The 17,693-nt window shown below is 50.8% G+C and overlaps 1 protein-coding gene across 10 annotated transcripts in view; it reads right to left on the reverse strand.

The window, feature by feature from the left end:
• The window catches only part of evi5a (ecotropic viral integration site 5a), a 60,902-nt gene that overhangs the window by 6,122 nt on the left and 37,087 nt on the right, over positions 1–17,693 (reverse strand). For 5 of the 10 annotated variants that reach the window (XM_035420661.1, XM_035420658.1, XM_035420659.1 and 2 more), the window contains exons 12-19: positions 16,857–16,889; positions 16,180–16,353; positions 14,129–14,266; positions 13,585–13,725; positions 12,936–13,094; positions 11,535–11,681; positions 9,542–9,637; positions 3,228–3,323 (exon numbers count right to left, since the gene is read on the reverse strand). In XM_035420661.1, coding sequence (XP_035276552.1) covers positions 3,228–3,323; positions 9,542–9,637; positions 11,535–11,681; positions 12,936–13,094; positions 13,585–13,725; positions 14,129–14,266; positions 16,180–16,353; positions 16,857–16,889 — 984 coding nt within the window. The remainder of the gene's footprint in view (positions 1–3,227; positions 3,324–9,541; positions 9,638–11,534; positions 11,682–12,935; positions 13,095–13,584; positions 13,726–14,128; positions 14,267–16,179; positions 16,354–16,856; positions 16,890–17,693) is intronic. The other 5 variants (XM_035420662.1, XM_035420664.1, XM_035420663.1 and 2 more) reach the window with 5 other exon arrangements.

Genomic DNA, 17,693 nt, shown 5'->3' on the forward strand with positions numbered 1-17,693 from the left:
AGCTCGACTCGTTTCCAGCGGTCAACGGCGTCAACCTCTGGATTCTTTTTTCATGCCTTGCAGACACGGACATCTAAAGCTACGCCCTCACTTGGTTTGCCTCGTAGCTTGCACAGCGATCCTATCGGGTAGCCAGGAGGAGATCGGCCTCCTCCCCCCTCCCGCTCTTCCCCGGTGTCCCACAAGGCTCAGAGCTTGGTCCTCTCCTCTTATTTCTTTCCACTAAATCACTTTTTCCAGTTCTCTCTGCTCACGACATGTCATACCATTGCTATGCTGATGACAGTGAATTTTTTCCTAATTTCTCCCTCTGACACGTTCATGTATCTTGGCATAACTGCCAGCGTGTATGTCCACATAAAGCTCAATTTGAGGAAGATAGCAGGCTTCTCAAAGCAGAGAAATAACACCAAGAAGTCCCTCAGAGATGCATATTGGCCTTAAAATCAAAGAGGTGATAGGACTGAACTGGCCACCTTCTCAATCTGACAGCCTAAAGCAGTATGATTCTGTTCCACCATTTCGAAAAAGAGAAGTAGCAAAATAGTATCTAGACCACTGGCTGCAAGTAATGCTGACCAGATAAACATTGTATAATATGTGATACATATACGACATATGGGCAGGTAACTAAGCTTGGACTAAATAAGTCGGTTGATGCAAGCCCTTCAATTATCAGAGGCCCAGTACTCTTTTACAATCTGAAGATCGACTTAGGGACCTGAAACAAAAAATCACACAGATGTGATTTACGTATCGAAACAGTCAGTTATGGGCAGGGCCACTCTGACCTTTTTGGGGCCCAAGACAAAATTTTACTTTGTGGCCCTACCTTGTTGTCACTGACCAGGAGTTATTTGGGGTGGGGGGTATGTGGTGGTGGGGGGAGCTTGAGGGATTTGCGACTCGCTTGAACATAACTTGCCAATGTTCTTGCCAAATAACTGAAATGGAAATGCGTTTAAGAGGACACTCTCCTCGTTCCAAATGATGCTACTGGCTAACAAACTCATTCTTATGGAGTCACTCTGTTGGCTCAAACCCCGACTGTACATGCAGCCGTTGTTGGCAGTTTGACAGTTTGGCGAAGCTGCTACAGCTAGGTCGGGCTCTGTGGCATTTCTGGTTAGGGTGAGCGTGCACAAAGGCCACCCCAGCCCTGAGTAAGATGAGTGAGCAACGCTCTCGCACGCGACCGGTCAGGGTTCCTCGAAGCATTGGAGAAGTGGCAGCAGATGGGCTGCTGATTACAGTCCAGCCCCTTGCAGACGGCCAGAGGAGAGGGCGTTCTGAGCATGCTCACTGGGGGTCGTGAGGAGAGGGCGTTCTGAGCATGCTCACTGGGGGTCGTGAGGAGAGGGCGTTCTGAGCATGCTCACTGGGGGTCGTGAGGAGAGGGCGTTCTGAGCATGCTCACTGGGGGTCGTGAGGAGTGGGCGTTCTGAGCATGCTCACTGGGGGTCGTGAGGAGAGGGCGTTCTGAGCATGCTCACTGGGGGTCGTGAGGAGAGGGCGTTCTGAGCATGCTCACTGGGGGTCGTGAGGAGTGGGCGTTCTGAGCATGCTCACTGGGGGTCGTGAGGAGTGGGCGTTCTGAGCATGCTCACTGGGGGTCGTGAGGAGTGGGCGTTCTGAGCATGCTCACTGGGGGTCGTGAGGAGAGGGCGTTCTGAGCATGCTCACTGGGGGTCGTGAGGAGAGGGCGTTCTGAGCATGCTCACTGGGGGTCGTGAGGAGTGGGCGTTCTGAGCATGCTCACTGGGGGTCGTGAGGAGAGGGCGTTCTGAGCATGCTCACTGGGGGTCGTGAGGAGAGGGCGTTCTGAGCATGCTCACTGGGGGTCGTGAGGAGTGGGCGTTCTGAGCATGCTCACTGGGGGTCGTGAGGAGAGGGCGTTCTGAGCATGCTCACTGGGGGTCGTGAGGAGTGGGCGTTCTGAGCATGCTCACTGGGGGTCGTGAGGAGAGGGCGTTCTGAGCATGCTCACTGGGGGTCGTGAGGAGAGGGCGTTCTGAGCATGCTCACTGGGGGTCGTGAGGAGTGGGCGTTCTGAGCATGCTCACTGGGGGTCGTGAGGAGAGGGCGTTCTGAGCATGCTCACTGGGGGTCGTGAGGAGAGGGCGTTCTGAGCATGCTCACTGGGGGTCGTGAGGAGTGGGCGTTCTGAGCATGCTCACTGGGGGTCGTGAGGAGAGGGCGTTCTGAGCATGCTCACTGGGGGTCGTGAGGAGAGGGCGTTCTGAGCATGCTCACTGGGGGTCGTGAGGAGAGGGCGTTCTGAGCATGCTCACTGGGGGTCGTGAGGAGAGGGCGTTCTGAGCATGCTCACTGGGGGTCGTGAGGAGAGGGGCAGGGAGTCCTGCTCATAGTCATCATTGCGGGGCTCTTTAGAAGCCTACAGCCGTAGCTGCCCCCCCCCCCAGAATGAAATGCATTCCAAATGAAACTGCGTTCAGTGAAGGGACGCATCCATCAAATCCACTGCGATCACGTTCGCCCAGGTAAGGTAATTCACCGGTCTCTGAGCCCGTGTAGAGCCTGAGCTGGGGCTGGGCTTCTCCCAAGAGGCTTTCACACTGAGGTGCAACAGGAAGCATATAGAGTATACGCACATAAGACGCTTTACAGAACTAAAGATAATGTGTTTGGATATGAGCATCAGTTTTGTAGTTCCTCAAACAAACTGGCCTTTTGCTTCCCCAAGCAAGGCCAATGTATTAACTACTCGAACCTACAACTCTCTGCGTTAGCAGTGAGGTTGTTAGCCACATATGCTAGAATGCAGGCTTATGCTTCTACTACTAATTAAGACTGCAAATAAACGGTTAGCAAAAGGAAAATGAAATTGCTAAGCAAAACCACAAGAAAAAGAAAAAAACCTCAAGACACCAAATGCTAATCCAGTGACTTTAAAATATTTACATTCTTGAGCCGGACAGACAAAAATTATATCAGTTTTCAGGTAGGTGAGAACGGCACTTGCATAAATAAAAACAATTTCAGTCTCCTCTTCATCCCCAACACCATTGCACTTCGGAATGACTTTGTTGCACAATACACTATATTGTTTGAGCCTACCCTCCTGTCAATCAGACATGCCGCTCCCAGCAGAGGGAGACTACGGAGGAGGACCAGTGCATCATGGGAGTTTCCATTGAGAATCACAGGAGACGAAGGTTCCGGGATCGACAGGGCGTGTACGCTGTTCGCTCGCGGCTGCCACTCACCTCGTGCTTTAGCTCCGCTATCTGGTCCTTCAGCTCGCGGATGTACTGGCTGCAGTCGGAGCTGTTCAGCTGGCCCTGGAACTTTCCCTCTTCTTTCTGTAAGAGCGTAACACAAACAGTTCAGAGAAATCTTTTCTTAAAAAAAGCGTTTTCCCTGATTCAGAAAGCCCGATCGACTAGCGGGAGTTGGGGCCGGTGGGTAATGAGACGCTGTAACCTCGGCCAGCCGAGGACCTGTCTTCCATTTTTGCTTTGCGCCAGAGCCAACCACGAGTCATCCCGCATGGCTGCTGACCACTCGGGGGGCGTGTGCTGGACACCGCGCTTTGGCAATGAGCACAACGCTATGCCTCCGACGCTCGTTTTCGGCGCTGCTGCGATGCCGCTGGCTGTGCCTACGCGAGCACAGACTTGGCGGCGAGTCATTCACACTCTCGCACTGTAACCGGCAGCACTGGCTGTTCTCGCGCTGAACCAAACCCACGTGAGAAAATCCGTTGGTGGGTCGCAGTGGTGTTGGGGGGGGGTGGGGGGGGGGGGTGGGGGGGGTGAGGCCTTGGTGAGGGCAGGAAAGTCCCCCAGCCCCAAGCTGGGGTCAGGTGAGGGAACGAGCCCGTCCCGCAGCGGGTGCGCGGGAACGGGGGGGAAGAGAGGGGAAGCTACGGATAAGGATCTCGGTATCAGAAGGCAAATTCCTCCGCGCAGCCCCCCCCACCGTGTGCTGACTCACGATAGGCTGCTGACAATGAGGATCTGAACAAATGGCATTCTTCCAACGGGCTGGGTGTTTCTCTTGAGGTTTCCCCCCCGCGCGCGGGCGATAAGGGAAAGGCCGTTAGCCTGCTTCCGACACTCGGCCACGTGAATCAAAGGCCGCCAGGCCGCCAAAACAGGGATGTCAGCCCGCTCTAACTAATGGCTTCCTCGAACGCCTGCTCCCGTCCAGCGGGTCGTCCAGCGGGTTAGCTCGCGGCCCGGCGGCTGTCCCGTTTTTCCCCCGGCGACATGATTCACGCGGGTGAGAACTTTCACTGGCCCGGGACAATGGCGAGCGCCGGGCCTGCCGATGGCCTGGCGCTCGGTGGCAGAGGGTGCAGCGGAGCTCTCTTCCTTCTGTTGTTGTAGTCGACACATTTCGGAAAGTTCTTTATGAGTCCTAAAGGGGCTTGGCTCACAACTGTATGTAGAAATGAAGACTTCTTAAACCCTTTGAAGAGTAGGTACTTTGTTATTTCATAATTCTAAGACAGTGTTCTAGAACTCCACTGCTTTCAGTTACCAGTAGGGATCATCAGCATTAGAATGTTCAGTTAAGAACACTCTAATCACATCTGTGATCTTACACCTACAAAGGGTTCATTATTGCAGTTATGGCTATTTTTCACAAAAATATAATGTAGTCGAAATCATGAATCAATCAAAAAAATGTAACCCTGGGACTAAAAACACCATCTGTGAAGGAACACAAAATGATGATGTGCACAGGGTGCTCTAAATCACAATGTAGTCCAAGATCATTTGATCACTGCATTTCAATCAGAGCTCTTTTAATGACAGAGAGTTAAAACGGACACTGTTAAATAAAAAATGTAAAACTACACGGTGTCACCAATATTTTTAGAGCAAAGTCACTTACATTTTAAATCCTTTAACCCGCAACAAGTAAACAGACACAGAAAGTGTGATCTCAACTGATTTCCTCCTCTAAACGGAAAAAGGCCTGTAACTGGTCACCGGGTAGGTTCTCCTTGATCTTGCCACATTCATTATTGGACAATGGGCTCGGTATAAAAATGACACAGGAGAAACAAAATAGCCCGCGAACCCGCAAACGTTGCAATGCTCGCTGTTGCTGTGCTTTTTTCTCTGAATAAGGCGGCTAGCTGGAAGAGCAGTTCCAAAGAGCAGAAGTTGAGGCTTTCACCGGGGTGAAACGTCGAGAGTCCCGTGCTGATGCTGGGACTCTTCTTAAGGCTGCGACGTGTCTGCGTGTGGACGATTAGCATAGCCTCTTCCACAGCTTCATACAAGCGGTGAACTTCCAATGATCATCATCTGTATTGGCTAAAAACGTTTTCATTCTGAGGGATGCATTACGTAATAATGGCTATGGTACTTAAAAAGCAGGACGATAGAAACGGAATAAGTCCTGAGCTCAAGCACCTAGTAGCGTCGGTGTCATTTCGCGAACGGTTTGCTTTTTTTAAACGAATCTTTTCGGTGAACGAAAGGATGCGACTCCCCCTCCGTGTAATGATTAGCTACATTTCTCCCTCCCCCTAATTTGTTTTTCCCTCCCTTTGTAATGCAATGACAAACTCTTGCCAGAGTAAAATCAAAACTCATTTGCCTACAGCTTAGCCAAAAATATACCCAGATATACTGATTTTGTAAAAAAAAATAGGTTGAATGTTACGAAAACATCTAAAGAGCATAAAAACTGTGCAGGCCTGTGCTGCTGTAGGAATTCACCTACAAAGGAGAGTAACTTATTTCTGAGCAGTTACTCGCTGAAACAGTTCGAGAATGAGCCCGCACGACTGGGTTTGGGTTCCTTCTTCAGCCGCAGAGTTTTCAGTCACTCGGTCGAGAAGAACGAGAGCCAGCGAAGGGGGAGCGAGAACGAAAGTCTGAACCAGTCACGGAATGACTCTCATTCTCGTTAGCGTTAGTCTGAACGAGAGCAGTGAAGGAACCCGTGAAAGAATCGGTAAACAAATCCTTTCAGGGAGTCAAATGATTTGTGACCCTGAAAAGAACAGCAACGCCCACCACTAGCAGCTAGAGATGAGGTGCTACCCAAAAAACTTATTTCAGAAGGTGCGGGGAAAAGGCGCAACTCTCGCCCTGAGGAAATACAGAAAATATTTTTATTATTTAAGTTTTGGCCACCGTTGCCTTAACCTGATCAAAACAATGACCACATGAAACACAGACAAATATCTGTCTCATCTGTTTTCAACGACTCTGTATTAGCTGTGTGCACCTGTTTACCTGGGAGCTAAATACCATACAGTATACATTGTCTGTGGTCATTGTTTTAATCTGATGAAGGTCATGGCAGCTGAAAGGTCATGTTTGAATAAAACGATTTTTTGGATATTCCTTAAGGGTGAGCGCGTTGCACCTTTTTCTGCACCCAAAAAAACAAAAACAAAACAGAAATCATGTTACTCCCCGTGTCATTCAGTCTCATGGAGACAGGAAGTGGGTTTTCCACTCGCACTCGAGTCGACCAGAGCTGCGGTCTTACTCACAGGTCATGAAACGAGCAGCTCTTGCAAACTTTCTGTGAAAGTTCTGAATCAATAAAGCAACAAGAAAAGTACTCTTGAATTCAATGTACTTTCAACTTTTCCCAGAGCAGTGAAAAGTGCTGGCAGAAGTGAAATATTCTGCATTTGTTCTACATTGTGCAGCAAATCAGAGCATATGCCCATTTCAAATCTCAAAGCCTTGTATTTAAATTGATGCTTATCATAGCTCCCTCAAAAAGACCCATCTTAGTAAGAGCTTCTAAGATTCAGGGGAGGGAAGTGGTAAAAGGTTGTCTGTGAAAAGTCAGAAGTGTTTTTTTTTTTTTCCTGTCTGAACACAGAGAAAGTCAGAAGCCCTTAAAGGGCTAGGCTAACGCCTCCGTGCGGCGCGGCGAAAGGGGAAGCCGCGAGGGCAGGGCTCGAGATTCCCATTCCCCCGATTCCGCGGCACGCGAGGGCCGCAGCCCACCGGGTCTTTACTTCTCAAATCTGCGGTCTGACAGAGGAAGAGATTTCCTCCTAAAATGAATCCCCCCTTCCCCATTCTGAGCAAATTGTGAAAGTGCGTGTGGTCAAAGCGCACTCCCATCTCGCCTTCAGATGACTCAACCACCTCACACCCCCCCCACCCCGTGCGCCTCGTTTAAAGCAAGTCGAGAGAAATCTTAACGCCGTCACATTCATTCCAGTCATTCTGAAGGACCGCCGTGTAAAGCAAACAGTTCGAAGTGCTGAACATCAGGGGTGGAAAATCCAGGTTCAGAATGTTAAAGTCCTCCCCAATGTTCCAGCCGCCTGGATTTGCCAATTGGCACAATCCTTCAGCCAGGAGGTAGAGCTAATTGGTGAAAGCAGCTGTGGCTGGGTTCACGGGTGGAAGAAACACACGGCTGGACTTCTACTTTCTGACCCCTGGACTTCCCACCCTGGCTGGAGTGCGGCGAGGGCTAGGGGTCTTCCGCGAAAGTGCACCCCAGAAGGCGCGGGGTGCACTCTTCGTACATGTGCGAAATGCTAACAGAGGCCTGTGTTAAACGCTAACAGAGGCCTGCGTTAAACGCTAACAGAGGCCTGCGTTAAACGCTAACAGAGGCCTGCGTTAAACGCTAACAGAGGCCTGTGTTAAACGCTAACAGAGGCCTGCGTTAAACGCTAACAGAGGCCTGCGTTAAACGCTAACAGAGGCCTGCGTTAAACGCTAACAGAGGCCTGTGTTAAACGCTAACAGAGGCCTGTGTTAAACGCTAACAGAGGCCTGTGTTAAACGCTAACAGAGGCCTGTGTTTTCATCAGCGTGGCGCGGCTAAGGCCTCGAGCTGAGCTAGGCGCAGCCCCTGCGGCCGCTCTAGAGGTGCTAAGACAGCCATTTATACATGTGAAGCCGCCAGTTTCCTTTTGCGAAGAAGCTGTGGAAGCTGCTTGCTGTGTGAAGCTGTGAGCACTCAGAGAGCTAGTGTTCAGCACACCGAAGTTAAAACACAGCAAAACCGTTTTCTTGGTCTGGTTATCAGCTGCAGTGTTTCACTGGATATCCCTCTGTCCCGATTTCCCTCTGTCACCCCTGTACTCCAGTCCTGAGATGTGCCAGCCTGTAGGTCTTCATCCACCCATCCATCCATTATCTATACATGCTTATTCTGGGCAGGGTCGCAGGGAATGCTGGAGCCTATCCCAGCATGCATTTGGGGAGAGGCAGAATTGTAGGTTTTCATTCCAAACCTAATTTGGTACACCTGATTCTACGAATTCACAGCTCAACAAGATCTCCAGCAGTTGAATGAGGCGTGCTTTGTTAGGATTGGAGTGAAAACCAACAGGACAGTAGATCTTCAGGAACAGGGTTGGGAACCACTGTTCTAGTCCATTCTAACTAGCTATTCAGATTGAAGCTCGTGATATGACATGCACATGGAATTCAAGTGCATTTCCAGTTTGAAAGAATTGCAATTTACTCCTTCGAGAAAAATCAAAGAGATAAATTGGAAATTGGGAAATGCATACTGAAACTGGATCATTTACAAATGAACGCTGCAAAACTTGAGCATAAAATGCTGAACATAAAATAGACAACTAATTGTCAGTAAATCAAAACAAGTGTGCATTTCAGATAAGCTTGTAAGAGTGTAAATGCTGCGTAGGCTAGTTCTGAGAAAAGCCTCAACATGCAGGATATATCAGAGAAATCATAACTCCCCCACCCCGTCCTTCCCCTTCATGTAGTCGGGTTACAAAAACTCACAAATCTACAGCTTCTTTTTCCTGTCGCACTTTCTCACCCTCAAATAAGTCCGAGTCAGTGAAGTATTAAAAGCCTGGTGACGTGTCTGTGGTTTAATCACAAAATCAGATTCGGCTCCCAGGCCTTCTGTAGACGCTGCAGCGGTGGCCTGGTAGCTGGCGAGAGCCGTTTCCACCGAGCTGAGCGACTCCCGGCGACGGCTCTGTGACATCACAGTCGCCCCGCCTGACCCGGGGGAGCTTCAGAGAGGCGCCAACGGCCGCGTTCAAGCGACCATCGTTTCGTTCAAAAAGAACGGCGTCCATCTGTCTCCCCCCCCCCCCCCAAAGCCACTCGTTCCTCTCCGAGCAGACCTCCATGTTGCACACTCAAGCCAAGGTACCCCGCTCTTAACGCCAGTGTCTCAGGGGCAGTGTTTCACACATGGCGGCGTGGGGACTGCTTACCCCAAGAGAGGTTCTAGAGCGGTGCACAAATGAGTGCTATAAAACGGCGTCTGATTTCAGCTGCAGGGCTGCTCAGCGATTTGTTGAGAGTGCAGGACTGGTGGAAGGGAACCTGGCTCTGTGTGCCTGGCTGTCTAGGCAGCCCTAGGCTAATGTAGCAGACTGAGCATGCCCCTTTCTCCATAACTCCAGCAGCAGAGCGCGATGTCGCAGCACCCTCACACCGCACCACAGCTCTCTCTCTCTCTCCCTCTCTTTCTCTCTGCATGCCTGCACGTGAGTGTGTGCATGCATTGCACGTGTGCATATGTGTGTGTGTGCGCGCGCGTGAGTGTAACAGACAGAACAGAAGGCACAGTGTCCGCAGGTTACCTGTATCTCCAGCTCGGCGATGTGCTGCTGCAGCTCCGCCATGGTGGCCATGTTATCAGCCTCACGCAGTCTCACCGCCATCACATCCTCTTTGCTCTGCAGGACGGCCGTGGAGAGGAGATAACGCTCAGCCTCACACCACAACAGCCTGCTGCAATCCCACTCAAAACCACCCCGGGCCCTACACTTACACCCCCGCGTGCCAATCACAACACGCACAAACCGGCAGGGCTTCCAGTGCCTCCGCAATCTAATCCAGTCAGGACACTAACTTACAGCCAACCATGTGAACTGGAAAAATACACATAAATCATTTTCAATGGCGACTTGACTTAAAAGAATTGAATTTCAGTTGAATTCCTGGTATTGGACTGAAATTGGCCTCAACCCTAGAAAGCTGCAACGGAGGCAGCTCCCAAGTCAGTTCACAGAGACGGCTAAAGCTGGCAGTATACTCAGCAAGAAGAAAGAACTTCAGGATTGAGAACCGCCGGCGAACATGTCCGCGAACACTGTTGTCGGTAATACTCAGTGGAATCTCAGGCTGGAATCTCACCCAGACTCGCGGCTACGCCATGGATATATAAAGAGAAGGGCTACGCAAGATCACAACACAAAACAAAAAGTTTAAAGTGGCTTTAGTTTATCTAGCTATGCAAAAGTAGAAAAAAAGGCAAAGGAGATGGTACGTTCACTCTCTAAATCAGAGTAGAATGGAGAGTTTCGTCTGTACATTCGGCAAATGCGGAGTTTAGAGGAGGGGTCCACTTTCTCTTATTTCCGAATGTGTGCTAGGCGTTTTGACGACTTGCTGAAACGAGTAGCACCATTCATCAAACATGCAGGAGCTCACAGAATTCCCATCTCTACAGAAGAGAGACTGGCGTTGACTCTTCGTACATTAGCATGTGAAGTCTGCCCTCTGAACTCTCAACCGTGACGTAACCAACTACGTGATATTTGGACCAATAGCTGAGAGGGGGAGGTCGGAGAACAAGAAAGACATTTTCTAAAAGTTCTCCCTGGAGGCCGTCGCACACTGCACCGTGAGAACACACAACACCCCGTCTTTTTGTTCTTCAGTTGTTCTCATTGCGTCTTTTTGCTCAAAAAGTTCTACTTCTTACGAAGTATACCGACTACTTCAAGAATGGACTATTAAGCTTGCGATTGAAATACAGTTGAAGAGATGTTATCTTTATCGTTAATTATCTTCAGTGAGAGCAACTTAAAGCTAAAATTTAGTGACTTTCCTAGTGACACAGCGTGACCTTTGCGTGTATGACTAACAGAATTCTTGCTAAAAGCCGTGTGTGTGAGCAACTGACAAAACAATGCCGCTGTCTTGCAAAACATTTCTTGAGAAGAGAGAGATGGAGCTGAGAGGAGAAGGTGTACGGTGAATCTGCAGCGGTGGGGCGGTCAGCAAAGTGATGCTATCGCCCGAAAAGCAGAAGAAAGGGGTTCCTTTTTAGGCCATGGTTTTGGGTCTGCTGGGGTGATCAGTAGGCAAGATTTTTCTCTAGCGTGATGAGGAAATCTCACATTTGACAACAAATCTAACCTTGCAACTGTCCAGGATGATTCGAGAGAAACGGGCCGCCACGTTCCCAGCGCTGTGGTTGGGCGGGCGTAAAGCGTAGGCTTTCTTGCACAATTGGGCGTACGCTCGGGTTGAGTAGTATACTGCAAGGATAATTATCAAATGCAATAGCGGTCGTCGCCATCATATGTTGTATCACTTTCCTTTTCATATATCTGTGGATCCTACCCTGCATGGTTGGGTTTACACCCAGGTGGCCTACCTGCAGCCCCCAACCTGCATGGTTGGGTCTACGCCCAGGCGGCCTACCCATGGACCCTACCCTGCACAGTTCGGTTTACACCCAGGTGGCCTACCTGCAGCCCCCAACCTGCATGGTTGTGTCTACGCCCAGGCGGCCTACCCATGGACCCTACACTGTACGGCCAGGTGTACGCCCAGGCGGCCTACCTTGCACTCCAGCTCGGCCTGCTTGCGCTTCGCCTCCTGCAGCTGCACCAGCAAGCCCTTGTTCTGGGCGGTCAGCAGCTGCACCCGCTCCTGCAGGCTCCGCCCAGTCTGCTCCGCCCGCCGCAGCTGGTTCCCCTGGACCTGGTTCTGAGGGCGTGCGAGGTGACAGCCGGGGCAGGAGAGAGAGAGAGAGAGAGAGAGAGAGAGTGAGAGAGAGAGTGAGGGAGGAGAGCCAAAGCTTGCATCTGTCCACTGCTTTCATCAGACCGTAAACTCAACCCACAGGCACCGCTGTATCAACACCGTTAGTTTAGCTCACTTTATTGGTTTATTCAACAGGAGCCTTGCACAACATAGCAGCTACACCAGAGCTAGCCAAGTAGCATCAGTAGTCCCTGGGCAGAAAAGCATTAAAAACCTTACAGGGACTCAACACTCAACTGTGACAACACTGACAGATTCACATCCAGTTCTGCCTCGTGTTCAATCACACAGCTTCCGAGTGAAAAAAAAACCACTGTGGTCATGGCGGTGCTGTACATCAGTGCACAAATTTGCATGAACACTGAACTGGGCCTTGTGACCTTGTGTGCCTTCACTTCGCTTTCTGCTGTGCTCCACAGCTTGCTGCATGAACCTGACCAGCAACAGGAGTTTCTTTTTGCAGGCCTCTACTGCCCTCTTCTGTTCACTTCCAGCCAATGCAGTTCAGACCCTCAAAAATGTAACCTGTTAACCACAGTTCTACTCTGTAGTATGCACACATAACTCTCCTCTTCTTGTTTGCCAGTATAAGGAGATGATGTACAATGTTGCGAAAAAGTATTTTCCCGTATATTGCGTATTTGTCACACTGAATGGTTTCAGATCTTTAGACATGAGGGGCGCTGGTCTCAGATCAGTGTGAGTGCTGGTATATGTTTTGCAGGTCACTGTAATGAGTGTCGCTGATCTCAGATCAGTGTGGGCGCTGGTGTATGGTTTTCAGGCCCTGGTGTCACTGTAATGAGTAGCACTGATCTGAGATCAGTGTGAGCGCTGGTGTACGGTTTGTAGGCCCTGGTGCCACTGTAATGAGTAGCACTGATCTGAGATCAGTGTGAGCGCTGGCGTACGGTTTGTAGGCCCTGGTGTCACTGTAATGAGTAGCACTGATCTGAGATCAGTGTGAGCGCTGGCGTACGGTTTGTAGGCCCTGGTGCCACTGTAATGAGTGCTACTGATCTGAGATCGGCGTGAGCGCTGGCGTACGGTTTGTAGGCCCTGGTGTCACTGTAATGAGTAGCACTGATCTGAGATCAGTATGAGCGCTGGTGTACGGTTTGTAGGCCCTGGTGTCACTGTAATGAGTAGCACTGATCTGAGATCAGTTTGAGCGCTGGCAGCAGAGGGGTGTCTGACCTGGGTCTCCAGCTCCAGCAGCCTCTGCCGGGTCTCTCTGATCACGGCCTGCGCCTCGGCCTCCCGCAGCCGGACGCCCATCAGCTCGTCCTGCAGCTCGTTCACCGTGTTCTTCCGGGGGCTGTCCTTCCAGCGGCCCGCCGTCCGCGCCAGGTGCCTCTGTGGGGGGGGGGGGGGGGGGGGGGGGGGGGGTCACAGATTAACACACAGGCAGAGTGCAGCTCAGTTTGTAAGCCCTCTGATTGGTCAGTTCTCTGGACCAATGAGACTCAAATCACAGAAGTTCAGCTGTTATGTGCACCGCAAATAATCTAACCGATGCAAATTCACGCACTTACATTAATACAGAGAGACACATACAGAGATTGACACACATAACAGGGGTAACTCAGCTGGTTGCTGAGTAACAACAGTGGGGTATAGTAAAGTGAAGGCCTTGTAGCAGGTTACTGTGACAAAACTCTGGTGACACAACCCTTAGGTTGAAATCAATGATATTGCCCTCGGCTAGGAGCCCTTTTGCCTTTAGCTGACTGGTAAAAAGTTTGTCTTTGGAGCCTTTGGGAACGTAAGAGACACGGGTTCAAATCCCACCTCGGGCAAGTGCCTCTAACCAGTTATGTACACACGCACGCACACAGGGTCTCACCTGCCAGTGGTCCTCCAGGTCTCTGACCTGTTGCCGTAGTTCCTTCAGGCCAGTGACAGCCTCCGCCTCCCTCAGCTTTACACCAATCAGCTCCTCCTGCAGCCGCACCACATTACTGTCATCCGGAAGGTCTGCGTTCCTCTGAAACACACACAGCCGCCTGGACGTGTGAAAATGGCGACTCCGCCTCCTTACACGCATGTATACACGCACACACACACACATGCGCAGTCTGGGACACACATGCACGCGTCTTGTACACTCCCTCTCAGACACGCGCACACACACACACATGCACACATACTAGCCTGTCTGCTCGAGCCTTGCAGTCGGGAGGGATGCTGGGAAAGAGAAGGAACTGATAGACTGATAGAAAGAGGGATGGAAAAGGAGATGAGATGCGGAGAAGGAGGGAAAGAGAGAGATGGACCACAGAGAGGAAGGGAGGGAGATACGAGGTAGAAAGAGGGAAGAAGCAGGGCGGGAGATAAAAGGAGGAAAGAGGGGAAGGCAGAAGGATACAGGGAGGAGGAGAGGGCCGTACCTTCTCCATGTTCAGGACCTTGTCCTGCATTTCCTTAAGAGCGCACTGTGACTCCGCCTCCTTCAGCCGAGCCTGCACCAGCTCCCGCTCCAGCTGCACAACCATCTCCTCTGTGTAGCATGGGTTACATTTGGGCTGCTGAGAGACAGGCAAAGAGAGAGAGGGGGGGGGGTGGGTGGGAGGGAGAGAGACAGACAGGGAGAGAGAGCGAGAGAGACACACAGACAGACAGAGAGGGAATGAGAGAGAGGGAGAGAGAGGGGGGGGGGTGGGTGGGAGGGAGAGAGGCAGACAGAGAGAGAGAGACAGACAGTGAGAGAGAGCAAGAGAGAGACGGACAGACAGACAGAGAGGGAATGAGAGAGAGGGAGAGAGAGTGGGAGAGAGGGCAGTGCAAAGAGGAGACAGTGTCACCGTTAATTCGAGTGCAATAAGAGACCCTCACTACACTGCACAGTACAAACTTACTCAGGAAACATTCTGCTGATTTATTAGAAAAATTGTGCCCTATGAGAGGGAATAAGCCAGCAGATATAGCACTGCACATTCAGCAGGGCAGTGAAAGCAAAGCTAATTGCAAACTATAACCGCTTAAAATATAAACCGTTTTTCACACTACGCTACTGAACCGACACACAGCTTTATGAGCCATATCACACCCTAACTACAGTACTGCAAAATGGTTGATACACTTCTGCCCCCCCCCCCCCCCCCCGGGCAAACACATTTATAAGCAGTTTGTTTATAAGCTCTGCTCTTTTAAAAAGGGAAGCGCTTCACACATTTCAAACACGCACGACCTGACACAGCAGAAAAGGCGTGTACCGTTAGAAAACTATTTCTTGCAACAGTTTGCAGCTGCTGGTTAAGTGTTTTTCCCCACACTGAGCCTTTTACTGCGGGCCTCTGCAAGTCTCACAGATATCGCACTACCTCTAACAAAGCCTGGAAATAAACCTGCACCGACATGAATATTTAATGGAGGCTCATTGCGGGGATTAATAAATGACATTATGTAAAGTAGAGCGCCGAATGAGCCGGTCGACACGTTATCCTTTGATGTGCGCGCTCCGACGGCGCATTAATACTTAAACACCCATTTCAGCGGCTCCGCATGGGGACCGGAGCCCCGCGGGGCTCTGGCAGCCGGGAGGGGGCTTCGATTAGATTCCGTACCGGCGGGAGCCAATCAGACGGCCTGTTAATTATTCAGAGGGCCGGAGTTGAGAACACGGGAGCAGAGAACGTACGAGTAGCCTAGCGCACCGCCTCACCTGACAGAACACTTCGGTTTGAGGTCACGAATACTGAGAGCGCCGTGTTTGCCTGACTCTCGGAAAACTACATCCGCTAGACGCCGTTAGCGATCGCTGCAGTCCTAATATTGATCTGCGTACTGTATTTTAACGCTTAAATAACTCTATTGATTTAATTCCAAGAAAGGTTTTTCCCCCCCGCAGAATAGAGAACAAAGGATAAAGAATAAACTTCAAAATGTGTGAAATGCAAACTATTCAAATAGCCTAAAGAAAAAGGGGCAGGAGTGATTGAGAGTTGATTGAGAAGAGATAAATTATAAAAGAGCAGTGCATTATTAATAAGGATCTGCGAAACGCTGAGCAGGTGTGATGCTAGTCCAGTGTGATTAAAAATACAAACATTTTACAGCAAGAACTGCAGCAACACAATAACAGACTGCCAGCAACATGACACCATGCCAGGCATAATCTGTGCTTCTTCCAATTTTAGAAACGGGCTTACAGACGAAGCCTTTCTAAAACAACTCGCCGCCGCTGTGAGCTTCCGCATGGGGAAACCAGCGCGGCTTTGTGAAAAACCTCAGGGTGCGGCTTCCGTTTCCACGGCTACAACTGCCCACGTATCGCGAGCAGCTGGACGACAGGACCCGAGGCAGACTTCCCGCTAAAGCAATCGCGTGAGACGCCTCCGTGCGTGAGTCCGACACGGCGACCGACCCCCTTTCACCCGACTGCGGACCCTGTCCGCCCGCCTCCGGCGCCCCCTGGTGGACAGGCCCGCGGGCTGCTTACCGCTGGCGGCTGCGGGCCGCGCTGGAGCTGCTCTTGCTGCTGCTGCAGTTGGCGGATGGTGCCGTGCGCCTGCTCCAGCCGGGCGCTGGCCTCCTCGTGCTGCTGCCTGACGGTGGCCAGCTCCCGCTTTACCAGGTAGCTCTCCTCCGCCTCCTGAGCCCGCGTCACTTGCCCCTTCGCACACAATTTCCGGGGGGTGAGGACAGACTGACGGACGGACGGACGGGCGGGCACGAGTGCTCACTACCGCATGCAGGGTGAGACAAAACCGCTTCCGCTGGGTAACGGTGCGAGCGTGAAAGAAGGCGGTTTTGTGAGGCCTTTTAAAGGCTGCCGAAACCATAATTTAATACGGCTTTAATAATGAATTCATAAAAAAATAATAATAACATGCAGTCATTTCTCTGCTCGTGCACTGTAGTTTGAGGGCTGCTGACAGCCTCCGAGCTAAAGCCCCGAGTTCTGTGGTCTGTTCTCAAAGGCAAAGAACACAGTTACAGTTGAACTTGTTTCATGTCATTCTGGAGCAGTGCTGGCCTGTCACAGATCATACTGGGGAAATTACAGGGGACACATGCAAAGCTAAGAGTGGAGCTACAGTAGACAGTCACTGAAGAGGGGCAAGAGAACTGCAGGACATGTACACAACATGAAGATAATAGAAAAATAAGGGATACCTGGATCAATCTATCAGCCAAGGAAGCGCTTTCCTATAAAAAAAAGAAAGAAAAAGAAATCCACACAGAAGCACACAAGAAAAAAACAAAATAAATTTCAAAACAAGCAAAAGTGACAAATACTGATTTTGACAGGAGGCAGTGTTCCATTTCCATCCCTTTGCTCAGTGCTAAAACGTTATGAATTATGATGATAACATTACGTTTATAATTTGTAAAAGACTGCAGGATGTTTCATAACTAGATGAAACAGGGAGGAAAGGAACACAGCCTGGAGACGGCGTGACAACAGCGTGAGGTTAGTTGTTTCCGTTGCGCAGACAGGCAGCGTTTGCACAGAGGAGGAGGAAGAGGAGGAGGAGGAGGAGGAGGAAAAAAGGCCAGAGCTTCAAAGCCAGGGATGCAGAACGTGCATTTTCGACGTAGCGTTGACGGAGAGGCGCGTTTAAAACTCCAGCTATTTCCATTCTTTTCTCCCGGGAAAAGAACCGTTAGCGACTGGCGGTCGGCCTAACCGCGGGTTATCGCCATGTCGGGCAGACGCGCGCCCCCGTGCGGTTGTCAACGCAGCCTCCTCGTCGGCTCAAAGCGCTGTGTTACGCCCTCTCGTGCTTCAGCGGCGTAGGACCCCTTAGAGGCGGCTAAAGCAGTGCCTGCCTACGCTGTACACTTCAGCTTTAGCAATCGGGTCCCTCAGTAGGCAGTACTGCAGCCAGTGCAGCAGAAAAAAACCACAGATACCAGCAGGTCACCTTGGCGCCCACCTCCTCTGGCCCTTGGCTCAGTGTGCCAGGCTTCACCCATTATAGTGTCAGTGCAAGTACCACACCCAGCCAC

The sequence above is a fragment of the Anguilla anguilla genome, chromosome 6 (genome assembly GCF_013347855.1).
Source record: "Anguilla anguilla isolate fAngAng1 chromosome 6, fAngAng1.pri, whole genome shotgun sequence".
Classification (NCBI taxonomy): domain Eukaryota; kingdom Metazoa; phylum Chordata; class Actinopteri; order Anguilliformes; family Anguillidae; genus Anguilla; species Anguilla anguilla.